This window comes from Ananas comosus, linkage group 5 (assembly GCF_001540865.1).
Source record: "Ananas comosus cultivar F153 linkage group 5, ASM154086v1, whole genome shotgun sequence".
Classification (NCBI taxonomy): domain Eukaryota; kingdom Viridiplantae; phylum Streptophyta; class Magnoliopsida; order Poales; family Bromeliaceae; genus Ananas; species Ananas comosus.
Genome location: NC_033625.1, coordinates 5807065 through 5821359, shown reverse-complemented (window position 1 = coordinate 5821359; position 14295 = coordinate 5807065). Strand labels below are relative to the sequence as shown.

Below are 14295 nucleotides of genomic sequence, written 5' to 3'. Positions count from 1 at the left end.
AAGTTAATTAGACGTACTTTTGTGCGGCACCTACACCGCATCATCTTTACCACAAGCCAATCAGATCTTTTTCTTTAAAAGAAAAATATAGTAAAAATATTTTTTTAGAAAAAATTATGATAGAATGAATGAGTTTTAGAAAAATAATTTGACTGCCATATTTTAGATAAGGTAACATGGCTGTCACATTTTAAACCTTTTTCAAAATAAGAATCACTGTATATAAGCAATGGTATATATAAAATTATATGTTTATGATAGAAAAGATTATACTTAAGGATTTTGTCACTTTTCATGAAAGTAAAATATGACATAAGGGACAAAAAGTTTGAGCACCAATCGAAATAATAAATACCTATTTAAATGTATGATCATCTTATTTAATATATCTTCTGTAAGGCACATACTATTGTATCTTTTTTAATGAATAGTGTACCGTAGACTCTCTGAAAACACGCGATATTGAGGGTCTTTTAATCAAATTTAAATTTACAATTTAAGAAAAAAATTTCATACAGCTCAAATTATTACCGGATAATTTATTTCCGGATTAATTTCCTACAGCTCCATATAAATATATCGAATAGCAAATATATCTTTACAAAGTTTAATATTACATATTTATTCCTGCAAAAGTACAGTGATTTTTATATTTGCTCCTCTGGTTTGTTATTGTTAGAGTATTGTTTATTTTTTAACAGAGAATAAATAAAATAATATTTTTATCATTACAAATATGTCTTTTCAAAAATCCCAACGGTTAGAATTATACAGAAATATCCTTCCAAAAATTTCCAACGGTCATTTTTTTTTCTTTTCTTTTGCCATCACAAATAATATAAAGGAGTTAAAAAATCAATTTACCTCATTTACTAATTAGAGTTAAGTATTTTACCTATGGTTAACTATATTTTTCTAACAGATCCTAATAGTAGAGATATATTTGAAAATATTAGAACTTTTTTATGAATAAATATGAAATGTTAAACTTTTTAGAAATATAACTGCTATTCGAATATCTTTATATAGAGTTTGTATGCTTTATTTTCACATGCTTATGAAAATATTGGGCCGGGAGGTTGTTTTGAATCTCACAATAATCAAGGGGGGTTTGTGCAATTTGTCCAATTCTAGGCATGTTGGTTTCCACTTTCACAACAAGATACGCGAAGTTGGACTGAGAAAAAGAATAAATAAAAAAAAATTAAAAAAACGAAGTAAAAAATTATATTTGGGCGAAAAAATAGTATCTGTGCCCAAATTATATATCTCATCTCCGAGATTCACGCGGCAAGGTGCGATTTTGATCCGATCCCCCTCATCCCACTCCCATTTCCTCATCCGGGCATCGTTGATTTCGCATCCTCCGATCAGATTTGTACTAGCGCTCCTTAAATCTTTCTCAAAGATCCCAAAAATCGGTTCTTCGGATCAAAATTGTGCTTTTGATGAGTTTTTGAGGCGTTTGAATTCGAGTGATTTAGTGGCCGTTGAGATTTCTTCGGGTTTTTGAATTTGGAGTAGGTTTAGTGCTTGTTTTTGCTGGATCTGCGGTGCCCAGTTCGTTTTGAAAGGATTTGTGAAGTGTTTTGGGGTTGAATTTGGTTGGAAATGAGGCTCCTTTGTGTAAACTAATGCGGGTTGTGTAGTTTTGTGGTGAAGGGGGGCGGTGGTTGTTGTGGTTTTTGTTCTTATGGGTTGTGTTAACGCCAAGGCAATTGTTAGAGATGAGGATGGTGATGTGATTAAGCGGGGAAGAGGATCGAGTAATTCGTTGAGGCGATTGGTTAGTGTAACGAAGAGGGCGGAGGCAGAGGCTGCTGCAGAGGCGGAGGAGGAGGTTGTGGCGAGAGATGCCGAGGCACCCGTTGGGAACGATGGAAGCACGGCAAGGCTTATTCAGAAGCCGGGCGACGGGGAGACGAAGGTGCTCGCGGCTTTCGATAAAGCCAGGGTGGGTGGCAGTGAGGCAGGACACCGGAGAAGGGCAGTTGCAGATGGAGGGCCCGACGGGGCGGAGCCGGGCCTGCCAACTGTTCGGAGAAATGCCAAAGAGGAGGAGGATGAGGGCAAGTTGGGAATTTCCCATGTGCCCAATGGGGTCGAGGGTGAGCACGCAGCGGCAGGTTGGCCCCGCTGGCTCACGGAGGTGGCGGGGGAAGCGGTGAGAGGGTGGCTGCCGCGGAAAGCAGAATCTTTTGAGAAGCTAGATAAGGTTAATTTGCTGATCCTATGCTTTGCTCCTTGAATGTTTCTCTTTCGCGCATAATTGCTGTGTATTATGCATTGTGGTTGAGTCTTAGTTAGTTTGTATTTATTGTCGCCTCTTAACCCTGCTTCTGCTTATGCTTCTGCTTCTACTTCTGCTTCTGCTTTCAGCTTCAACCAACTTTAGTGATGTGTCTGACAAACAGAATAGCATGGACCTTCTCCTGCGAAAGGAAGCTGTAATGAGATTTTGAGCCCCAAAAGCAAAAATTCCATTTTGGAAACTTTTTGAGTGTATCATTAATGATTTTATGAATTGAGATACACACTTAAGATTGTGATATAAATCTAATGAAGGTGAATATAGAATAATTAACATAACTAGCTGAGCAGGCAAATGTCTAACTGTGTTGAAAGGGCATGTGGTCACTGTGATTGGTTGAAACGTATATGTTTCTTGTCGCCAAGTGTAAGAGTATCAATATATTACATTGCTTTGTCAAAATATTGTTAGGCTTGATTGGCAGTTTTAATGCAATGCATATATCTTCCTCTTTGTCAATCATTTTTCCTTTATTTATTTTGACTATCTTTTATCTTCATCCTAATGGTGCATAATGGTATTACTGATTATTATTTTTTGTCTCCCGATTATCCTAAAAATCAATGCATTGTTCTTATGTTTCTCACTTTCATTTTTTGATTGTTGATCCTCTGATTGACCAAAATGGCCAACAATTTAAGCTCCACATGTGAGTGTTATATAAACTTCATTCAACTGTTAAACTGATATACTGGTTAAGTACACCACATTTCCAGTGCCTTCCTAGTTTAAGTTTTTGATCTACTTATTTCAGTAATCTTATGATTAGCTATTATTAGTAAAACTAGTGCTGTCATGTCAATCTCATTTAAGTTTCTAAACTTTGACAGTTTAGTCGTGTTATTTTTGGAAACTTGCTGATTCGGTATTAATTTCTTAGATTTCTCATTTTAGTTGTGGGAATCCGTGTTTGTCATTACAGTAGCTCTACATAATCGGACTTTGTTTGTGTATAGTCCTTTGTGGGAGGTGTTTCCAATTGAAAAGAATCACACTTTCTAAAAGTTTCAACATGTTGTCTCTGTTCATCCTCTTGTTGCCGTCCTGCTTTATGCTGCTGCTGCTTGAATTGACACTGAAAATAACTGCTTCTTCTGGTTTAAAGTTGCCTTTTGAGTCATTTCAACAAACTTATGACATGATTTAAGAAATTCTATAAGCAGTTGAATTGATTACAAGTGACGTCAATTTCCAGATTCTAGCGTAGTTATGGTCATTGCAATTTCTTTATATTTTTTAGTGCTTTTTAAGATGCCTTACATGAATGGGATGATTCACCTTATTTTATGATCGTTTATGTTATGCTATTCTTCCAGGATCTTAAAATTGTTATCAAATGTTTTTTTATTCTTTTCATTACTTTTGCCTATAAACAACTTGTTGCCTATGATTATTCAGATTGGACAAGGAACTTACAGCACTGTGTACAAAGCCCGTGATCTTGAAACTGGCAAAATCGTCGCGCTTAAGAAAGTCCGATTTGCCAACATGGATCCCGAAAGTGTCCGATTTATGGCAAGGGAAATTCATATTTTACGCAGATTAGACCACCCAAATATTGTGAAGCTTGAGGGCTTAGTTACGTCGCGTATGTCAAGTAGCTTATATCTTGTCTTTGAATACATGGAGCATGATCTTGCCGGACTTGCTGCTACACCTGGGATAAAGTTCTCCGAGCCCCAGGTGTGACAATATACAAAATCTTTTTTTTTCTCCTTACTATAAATTTAATGGTTAAATCACAGATTTAGTTCCTGAGATTTTTTCCTAATTTTAATTTTGTCATCAGAGCTACAATTTTGACAATTTAAGCCCTAAAGTTTGTTGTGTGACAACCGACACCCAGCAAATTGGAACTCATGTGGATGAAACTGAAATCAGGCTCACATTTTGGGATTAGATTGTCAGGCTGAAATTCCAAGAACAAAATTGAAATTGGATTCAACGTTTGGGGACACATTGTTGAGAATCGTAACTCAAGAGGGAAATTATAGAAGGGATCAATTTTATAGATTAACGTAACTAATCCAACTTTAAAAAAAAAATATTTCACCTTTCCATTTATTCATTCTGGCTAATTTCATTTGCAGATTAAGTGTTATATGCAACAGCTGCTTTGTGGGCTCGACCACTGCCACAGCCGAGGGGTTCTGCATCGAGATATTAAAGGCGCGAATCTTTTGATTGACAATAATGGCATACTTAAAATAGCAGATTTTGGTCTTGCTACATTTTTTAACCCTAATCAGAGGCAGCAATTGACTAGCCGGGTTGTGACGCTTTGGTATCGGCCCCCCGAGCTTTTGCTCGGTGTAACAGAGTACGGCGCGGCAGTTGACCTGTGGAGTGCTGGTTGTATTCTTGCGGAATTGCTTGCTGGGAAACCTATCATGCCCGGAAGAACTGAGGTATGCACTATCTCTTTTGATTTTTTCCATTGATCCATTAAGAGAAAGACCCCAAAATAGCTTTGCTTGAGTATCACTATGAACTAATATATGAATATTTTTAAGATGAGAATTCGACAGCATTGACTACATATAATGGTGAAGTTGCTTGTATTGTAATATTCCGAATTCACGTTGAGAAATCACGAGTTAGTAAATATCATTGGAACGTTAAATATGGTCGTAAAAGGAAGATTAGAGCACTTATTAGAGGTACTTTCTCCTTTAACAATTTTCCTGTATAATCTCTAACTTATAGTTGTAATTAAAGTGTGCCGGGGGAAGACGTGCATTTACGTTGCTGGTCTGTGTTTATTTGTTTACTACTTGTACATCTCATCCAATCAGCAGCCTAGATGTGATTGGGAGTCACAGACTATGAAGGTTAGATTATATTTAAATAAAGAGAGCCAAGCAGATATGGTTTCTTTTTTATTTTTTTTTCTTTTTTTTCTTATTTTGGGTTGGGTTGATAATCAAAGTGTGCTACAGTAGATTGTCATTCTATTTAATTGTAAGATATTTTACATCAATGATTGAATATTGCTAGGTGGAACAATTGCACAAAATATTTAAGCTTTGTGGTTCTCCATCTGAGGAGTTTTGGAGGAACTTGAAGCTGTCGCGAGCGGCCATTTTTAAACCTCAACTACCATACCAGCGCCGTGTTTCTGAGACATTTAAGGATTTTCCTCCTCCAGCTTTAGCTCTTTTGGACCGCCTGCTTGCCGTGGAGCCCGCGGGTAGGGGAACTGCTTCCTCGGCTCTTCAGAATGAAGTAAGTTGGTTTTTGTATCTTTGGCCATTTGAGAAGAGAAATTGACTTATTTTGAAGTTTGTAATTCAAATTGACCGATTTAATTTTTACAATATCGGACCAAAATATTTCAATACTGGATCAGTATATTGGGGGTTTTTCAATTCATGAAGAAATAGTTCAAACAAAATTCCAGAAAAATGGAAAAACTGGATCAAATTGCAAGGTAAAGGTGGATTTTTTTTTTTTTGGTAAAAAAACCCTAGTTTCTTTGTTGAATCAGCTTTCCTAGCCTTCTTTCCTACTATTGATCAGAAATTTGCTGAATGTTCCTCTGTATGCTTGTCGACTTCATGCCCATGTTCTTCAAATATTTGTTTTAATCTGTGGTGCGTAACTCTTTTATCTTTGGACTTCATACAGTACGATTAAATTTATTTCAATTTTCTTACTTCAAGATCTGAAAGTTCATCTTATTTATGTACTATATTCTGTTTGAAAAGTTTGAAATTCTGTAATACTAAGTTCAAACCTAATCTCTTCAGTTCTTCACTACGAAACCTTATGCCTGTGATCCCTCAAGCCTACCTAAATATCCACCAAGTAAGGAATATGATGCAAAGCTTCGAGATGAGGAAGCTAGGAGGTACTTCATTTTTTTTTTTTTTCTATGCTTATTAGAAACATTTTAATTCTTTAGTCATATTAGATTACAAAAAAATTTGCACAAATCTACTTTAGCTGTTGTGTTTATTTATAATAAATTGGGTGGTTCGTTGGTTTAAATAATCGCTTATTGACAGGCAAAGAGTAGCTGCTTTGAAAGGCCAGGGATCTGAATCCGCACAAAGGAAACCACTCCCTGTTCCTGCTGCCAATGAGTTGCAGGTATTTTACTAGATTTTTTTGTCACATTTTTGGGAGCTATTTTAGACAGAGCATAGGGTAATTTCAGTTCAACCCCATAAATTGACGCATCGTCTCCTATTAAGCTCTTCTTTATGTAGTGCGTGTGTGCCTTTTGTTGCAATTTTATGTCATTTCTGTTGAAATATCAGTGCTTTTCTCGTCTGAACTTTAAATTTCATGAACATTTCCTACCTACCATTTTGGTTATGGGAGAAAATCAGACGGCCTTTTGTTGCAAGCAATCCACCATCCCCTTTTACACTATTTTATGCAGAAATCCTATATAAGAAAATTAAAAAAAAAAAAAGGAATGATGCCAAACGAGGCCTAAACTAACACCCTCCCAAAGAAAAGAACTTTAGTACGTAGCCCTTTTGCATTTTTCTGTTCATGAACTGGTAGAAAATATCAAAAAGTGACAAATCATTGAAAAATATCTGTAGTGCGTTTTTAAGATCATATTTCAACATTTGCTAAAAGTCCCATCGAGGGATGATGAGTATTTAAGGGCCTTAGTTGTAGGCTCTATGCATCTTTAGCTCAAACAGTTTAGACACAGTTTTGTTGCTTACGAAGGTGGTTATAGAATTTTATGTTCTTTTGTCTCGTGCAGAAACGACTGGTACAAGAAAACCCCAAAAGCAGCAGCTACAAGTACATTACTCAAGAAGACGGTGGCTCAGGTTTCCCGATCGATCCACCTGGTGGAAAAGTGGAGAATGGTTACCCCCGACGTGTACCTTTGGTGACTGCTGGCCGTTCATCCACAACTTCGGGGCGGTCGAATGGTCCGGATTTGAAGGCACAGAGACCGTATGTGGCTCATGGCAATGGCACTGGTGGTGCCGATTTTTCTCACTCTTCATATTTATCAAGCGGCAACGTTTCTAGGTTGGATAACATGAAGGAGAGTTCTCGACAGACTTATTTGAATGAGCAGCGATCAAGATATAATAAACTCGGTGTGGTCGAGGCCTCTGAGAAGCAAGAATGGGGGCACCACTTGCTTGATAGGCCTTCGTCTTCTCATAGAAAGGACGATGTAGCGGGAAGCAAGGAGCCTATTGTGGTAAGTTACTGCTTTATGATTCAATTCACGGGCTTCTACATATATCTCACCAAATTATCTATTTACGTACGTATGTCTGTAATCTGATTTTCACGTATACCCCTCATAGGTGTAGCTTCTTACAAAAATACCTTAAGTTTTAAGTCACCTATTTCATGAAGGAAATATTTATACTTTTCTTTGTTTGGGCTTAGTTGATCCACCAAAGAACTTCTTTTTAGAACATTGTAACATTCGATTAAATGTTGTTAAAATCTACAATATAAGCTGCGAAATTCAAATTATAGTCCTTTCGTAGTAAATGTTCGGTTTCTGCTTTTCATTATTATTATTCTAACATGCACGCTATTACTCGTTCAGACAAATGGTACTAAAAAGAGAATCCACTACTCGGGACCATTAATGCCCCACGGAGGGAACTTTGAAGAGATTCTTAAAGAGCACGAGCGGCAGATCCAACAAGCAGTTCGACGAGCGCGCTTCGACAAGTCAAAGGGCAAGCAGTATGGTGAGAAGGGCCTATCAGAAGCTTTACTATATCCTAGCCGAAACGGGCGATCGGATCGTTAAGAAAAGCTCGATTCAACACTAATTTTTCTTCTTCTCGAGGCCAATTATTTCTATACATTTGTAGAAAATCATGGTTCCAAATTAGTATAGCCATTCATACTCGCTTAAAATTATTCGTTGCTACGCCAAGATCAGCTACCCATAACCATCAATTGTACATTCTGTGGGAGCATCCGAGTTGGTTGTTTGGGAAAGTGTTGAAAATTTCGATTTCGAATTTGCTTAAAGGCTGTCGTGTTGACCAAAATATGTGAAATATAAGTGAATATCATTTCATCAAGATCTAGCAGAATCTGTTTAATGAAAGCTTATTCTGTATTTGTTCTGTAGTTGAATGCAATATTCCCATTGATTTCTTCTTGTAGCTTTTGAATGTTCTCTACAGTTTCTTTCACTTCCAAACGTTTCTCGCAAAATATACTTTGTTTTTGGATTCATTACATTTTGTGGATACATTTTGGCCTGTTTGTTTAGAACCTAATTGACTATTAGTTCAAATAGTGCTTGTTTGATTTAGCTTCTTCAGGAGTAATGTCTCATTAAATTGTCAAGGAAGAAGATTAAAATGTTTTTGTTTTTTTTTTTGAAACTGCAAAAAAGCATTTTATTTTCGCCATTTCTTTATATTTCCTTTTTGAGTAAATGCACAAATGCATTGTTATACTCTGAGAAATGCATGAAACTATATTAAGAGACTGTTTGGTTGATAGCACTTCAACCTGCATTGCCAGTGTAACTGCAAGTACCAAAAATGTTACTAGCTCTTGTGATTAATAAAAAGAAAAATCCTATAGCCCTTTGAATTGAACCTGATTATTCTCAAGTCTCTGAATTAGCCTAAGCTCCTATTTGGCCCTATAAAGCATTTGGCTAACCATACACATTTTGGAGCTTTCAATGCAGTCGAAAGCTAAAATAAGTTTTTTAACAACCATAAAGTAAAACATGTAATTCAAAGCACAATGCAACTAAATATACAACCAATAAGAAGGCCTATTTTGTCGAAAAAAAGCTGCTTCACTTGGGTAACAAAAGCCAGAGGAATGTCAAACAAAATGTCTACAGCTCTTAGCTCAAATGGAAACAAAATGATCTTCTATACCATAAAGATAAGAAGATCCAGTATACAACCGCTGCTAGATTCATCAAGAGTCTTGAAGAAATTTTATGGGCTTCTTCGAACAGCTCTTCTCAAGCAACACCTTTATAAAAGCTCTAGCTAAGTTAAACAGGTCCTAAATTCTGATATGTAAATCCTAAAAGACGAAAAGCATTTCTCAACCAAATTGTATGCAAGACTCGGCGGAACATTCAAGACAATAATGTGGCACAGAATATATAAAAAATCCAGAGGAAAGTTTATACAATACTTGTTTCATTGTAAACCAATTTCACAACAATTAAGCACAAAACTTTGGTTTTCGTTACCCAACAAAACAAATCAAGCTGCAAAATCTTACAAAATTATGAACTAATCGATGCTTAAGCCCAATTTTAAAATCAATTTGTAGAGAATTCCGCATTGCTTAAGAAAATGGCAACAGGATTTCCAGGAGAAGGGGGATTCTGCGTGAGCAATGAGACGTGCGTGCCCGCTTTACTACGAGAGGCTTCGTCACTTGGATCAAGAATTTCAACATGCTCAAGGCCCAATTGCCGCTTTATCAAGTCCGTATTCTCCCTTAATACCTCCATTTCACCAAATGGCAGCTTCAAATCCAAAGCCCGTGGACCGACATCCTTCGTCTCATCCTTTTTGAATTTAATAAAGGGCATGCATAGTTTCTGAATCTGTTTGAAGTTCGAATCCTGTCCAATTGAACTTTGCTTTAATGCTTCAAGTATCTCTTCATTAGGGGGAAAAGAACCCTTCGCCACGTCGAATTTGTATTTGAGTATCCTCAAACACTCTGCCTTCCACCCATCATATTGTTCATTCACATATATAAGCCCTGCTGTTAACTTGTTTTCCTCTGCTGGAGGAGCAGGAGCCCCTTTTTTACCTTTTTTGGGACCCGATTCCTGCTTCTGAAGCAGCTTTCGCATCAAAACTATTGAATCTTGCAAATACTTGTTAGCGATTCTGAGAGTAAGGTCTGGGGCTTCTGCTTCTGGCCACCCTGCTTTTATCACAAACCCTTGTTTCTTCAAGAGGTTTTTCCAAACATGCTCAGCATAATGTGGGCAAATAGGAGCTATAAGCCGGGTCTGAACATCCATAAACCGGAAAAGAAGGTCTCGATTCATTCCTCCTGCCCCGCATGAAAATCTATACTCATCTCTCGCAGCTTGAAGGTCGTAAAAGCCGGTCTTAAGTGCTTCTCTGAACATAAAAGCATTGAAGTGCTTTTCGGACAACACAACTGCATAATTTATCTCATTGGCAAATACCTTGTCAGCATAAGTGGATGGGGGGCCTTCTCGCAATGAATTTTCAGCAGCCAAAACTTCTTCCATCCATGTAAGCTCTTTCGTAAGCCTTAAAATAGCGGCATTTGCAGTTTCGAAAACAAAATTTGCATCATCCATTCCGTCCCCTGCATCCGCAAGAGAAAACCTAGTGGCGTCTGATGAGAACTCTTCTATGGCTTGGCGAAGGGTCCGGAAGTTTCCAGTGGATTTCGACATTTTCTCCGAATTTAACATTAAATGCCCATTACACCGAAAGCCGGGAGGCCAGTGCTTCTTGGGTAAAAGAGCTGTGTGATTATAAATACAAAATGTAAGGTGGTTTTGTATAAGATCTTTACCTGACACTCGAAGATCAAACGGGTACCAATATTCAAATTCTTGCTTCATCTTTTGCAGCAAAGAAGTTGGTATTTCAGATTTTGGTTCGGGCCCACCACAAAAGACATAATCCCAAACTTCATCAGTCATCTGTTCAGGCTTTATTGAAGAATTATCTGAGCCATACATATTACCATTTTGCAAGATGTGGGCAATGGTGTAATAAGCCATGTAAAGGGTAGAATCAGAAAGTGATTCGACAAGGAATTGCTCATCCCAAGGAATTCGAGTTCCGAGCCCAAAAGATCGCGAACAGGCCCACTGATTCAACCAGCTTAATGTATGTCTGAACCCATTTTTTGTTTCCTCACAAAAAGTGTTCATATTTTCTAAGCAGTCCTCAGCATTTTTCTTCCACTCTTCCTCACCATAGGTAATGTACCACTGATCCGTGAGGGCCACTATACATTCATCCCCTGATCGCGAGATTACTTTCTTTTCGGGCTCACTGTACAAAACTGCTAAGCCAGCCTCCAGAAGCTTGCTCTTAATTAACGGCTTCGCTTCTTGAACCTTCTTCCCTTTGAATTCTCCTACCAACATTGTACCATCAGTGAAACCTTTTAAGTATGTAAGCCTCTTTGCCTCCGCAAGCTTCTCTTTGTCATTTTGGCTCTTGATCTTAAGATCGTTACACACCTTTTCTGCCGATTTATCCCCGAATTCTGGGATATTAATTATCGGAAATACCTCGAATGGCAAAACCCACTCATCATTAACTCTGTATTTCTTCCTGAAATCTGGCTTTGATTTTAAATCTTGCAATGCCCTATAATCATCGGGTGAATCACTCGGAACACTTGTCACTATACCGGTTCCTTTATCCGTTAAAATAGTGAGCATCGGAAGTGAGTAAATAACTTCATTAAAAGCAAGAGGAGATTTCAAAGGCAAACCGATCAAATCATAGCCAGATAACTCAAGCAAGCACATTGGTTTTTCAGGGATTTTTGATAAATTCTGATATGATAGATTAAGCGCAGCGCGCTCAGTAAGAATAAAAACATCAGCCTCATTGATCTCAAAGGCCCCATACTTCCCATCTGGCAATACCCAACAATTTGTTTGCCCATACATTGTTTCGGGTCTTAACGTAGCCGCAGCCAAATACACTTTTTTACCTTCCAAAACCTTCAACTTTTGAGGGAAAGGAGGAATAATTTCCATTTTAATTAAAACATATTCTTGCGGAAGAACCCCTTCGCCAGAAGCTCTATCGTGATCCGCACAAGGTTGACCATCCAATGGTGAATAAATAGTATATCTTGTATCCTTCACAATCTTTCCCATGTTCTTTAACTTATTCATTTGCCATCTAACAAACGAATCGTAGAATGGGTTCATATCAGTCGTTATAAAAGACCGCCTCCAATCACAACCCAACCCAAAAGCCTTGAGGTCTTCTTTCGCCAAAGGGGGGAAGTAAGTGAGCCAGTGATATGGGTCCTGAAACTTCGCTATCTCCTCATCGGGAAGACCAAAACTTCTCATAATTTCCCATTGCGACTTATCTCCACTAGATTTGGCCGCGGCTTTTGATCTCTTGCTCTTAAACTTATCAGGTTCGGTTTTGCTCTCGGTAGTGACTTCGGGGGCCAAATTTGATTTCTCTTCCTCTTCTACGGAAGGGAAAACGGGTGGATTTCCGAACTGCTTTACTTCCCGTGCAAGCTTGTCTGCTGAGGCCTTAATGGGCATTCCGGTACAGTGGAAAGCGAAAGGTAAGAGGACGTTACTGCCACGTAGGCGGTGGTAGGCAGCACCGAACTCAAGTTTAGAGATAGAGAAGGCATGACCAAGGTGAAGTAAGCCATTCATGTAGGGGTAAGGGAAGTTGCCAAAGAACTTCTCACCTTCCTTTGGTGTTTTGCTGCCTGGCTCTGCCTCGAAAACTTTGTTTTCGTACCAATAATTTTGGATCTCTGACTGTATTTTAAGTAACAGGTCCCTGCGAGCATAGCTCCTTCCTCCCTCCGTAATTGTCGACATTCTTCTAATCAAATTAGTTGAAAATTAGATATATGAGCAGCGTAAGTATAATTTCAAGCAAAAAAAATGTTGTAACTTGTACTTCTAGTCACGCCAACACAAATCAAGAGAAATGACTAAAACAAATAATCAATTTACCATATGCAGATTGCAAAACTTAGGGTAGCAGAAACAGAAAAGGGGGGTGGGGGGATCAGCTTCAACTTTGTAGTAACTTAAGGTAAGAAAGAAGACCATCTTCAAGAACAAGCAGCCATGAAAAGGTAGGAAGAAGAGAATTACACAGCAAAAGCAACTACACCCATATCTAGAGCAACATATTAGCAACATATTACAGAGATATAAACAAAAGGTAAAAGTCTATGGCGATTCCCTCAAAATTTGTGTTATTTCCTAAACTGAATTGAGTGTTCAGTATATTAGCAGCTATGATAGCTATCATTAGCTAACCGTTAATGAAAATTTGCAGCTCCGTCAGATGAAAATGTTTCAAACAGTAAAATTCAACAGAATCACCATTAAATTTAAGAAAATTCCTAAAATTAATTGACGAAATAACTAAAATGAAAAGAATTAAAGGTTAAGGGAGTGTACTCAAAATAAAATTAATATACAGTCCTACTTCAAAATAACGTAAGAGTTAATCCAGTCACTAAAGTACATTTTTAGCAAGAAGAAATAATTCTACATTCAATTACGTCCTAACTCTACATTTCACAAGGAGAACTCACTTCAAATTCCAACTATCACTCTACAAGCACCCAGAAAACCCTAAAACCACTCAAAATTTAAACCCATTTCAATATCATAATCAGCAGGTAAAGAATAATTCAAAAAAGTAACAACACAAAAGAGCATCTTTTCTCTTCTAATCCAACACTAGGACTATAAACAACAACAACAACAACAACAATAAACAACAACATGAAAACAAGATCTTACGAATCCAATCAAAGATTAGCTACACAATAAGAGATTAGGAGATGAATTCGAAGATGAAATAGAACTGAGATCGAAAACGTACCTGATTAGGGTTGGAGATGGCGCCGCAGAGAGAAGCGTAGAGTGGGTTTGGAGGAGGACGAGGAGGGGGCGAAGAGGGCGGGGCGCCAGGAGAAAGGAAGAGGGAGACTCTTCTCTAGGGTTTTGGAACCAAAACGAGGCGGATTTGGACGATAAAGTCCGGTTTAACGGGTACTTTTGAAAAAAAAATGAAACCCGATAAGCCGGTTGAACCGGACCGGGTTTGGATCCTAAATATGGACCAGATTAGACCCGACAAATGATCCAACAATTGCAATTCCTTTACCCTGCTATTTTTTTTAGTATAATCAAGAAATCTATACCTCTGTACCTATACATTATTTCTTATAGTTTTACCATATGGCAATTTCTCCTTCACCGTTACCTTCTCCTCCCTTCTCACTTCTTGATGCTTCGTCTTTCCATCTCC

General features: G+C 37.8%; 2 protein-coding genes across 3 annotated transcripts; one reads left to right on the top strand and one right to left on the bottom strand.

Moving 5' to 3' along the window:
• LOC109710538 (probable serine/threonine-protein kinase At1g54610) lies at nt 1186-8427 on the top strand. Its single transcript, XM_020233203.1, has 8 exons — nt 1186-2215; nt 3710-3994; nt 4402-4719; nt 5309-5536; nt 6061-6161; nt 6319-6403; nt 7038-7493; nt 7854-8427. Exons 1-8 carry the CDS (start codon nt 1694-1696, stop codon nt 8061-8063), a joined length of 2205 nt encoding a protein of 734 aa, XP_020088792.1. The 5' UTR covers nt 1186-1693; the 3' UTR covers nt 8064-8427.
• Nucleotides 9374-13991, bottom strand: LOC109710151 (leucine--tRNA ligase, cytoplasmic-like). 2 transcript variants are annotated; one of them, XM_020232613.1, is made up of 2 exons: nt 13867-13991; nt 9374-12846 (listed from the first exon to the last, which is right to left on the bottom strand). In XM_020232613.1, exon 2 carries the CDS (start codon nt 12840-12842, stop codon nt 9564-9566), a length of 3279 nt encoding a protein of 1092 aa, XP_020088202.1. In that variant the 5' UTR covers nt 12843-12846; nt 13867-13991; the 3' UTR covers nt 9374-9563. The 2 variants fall into 2 exon arrangements, with proteins under 2 accessions (XP_020088202.1, XP_020088203.1); XM_020232614.1 differs by having other exon boundaries at nt 9374-12843.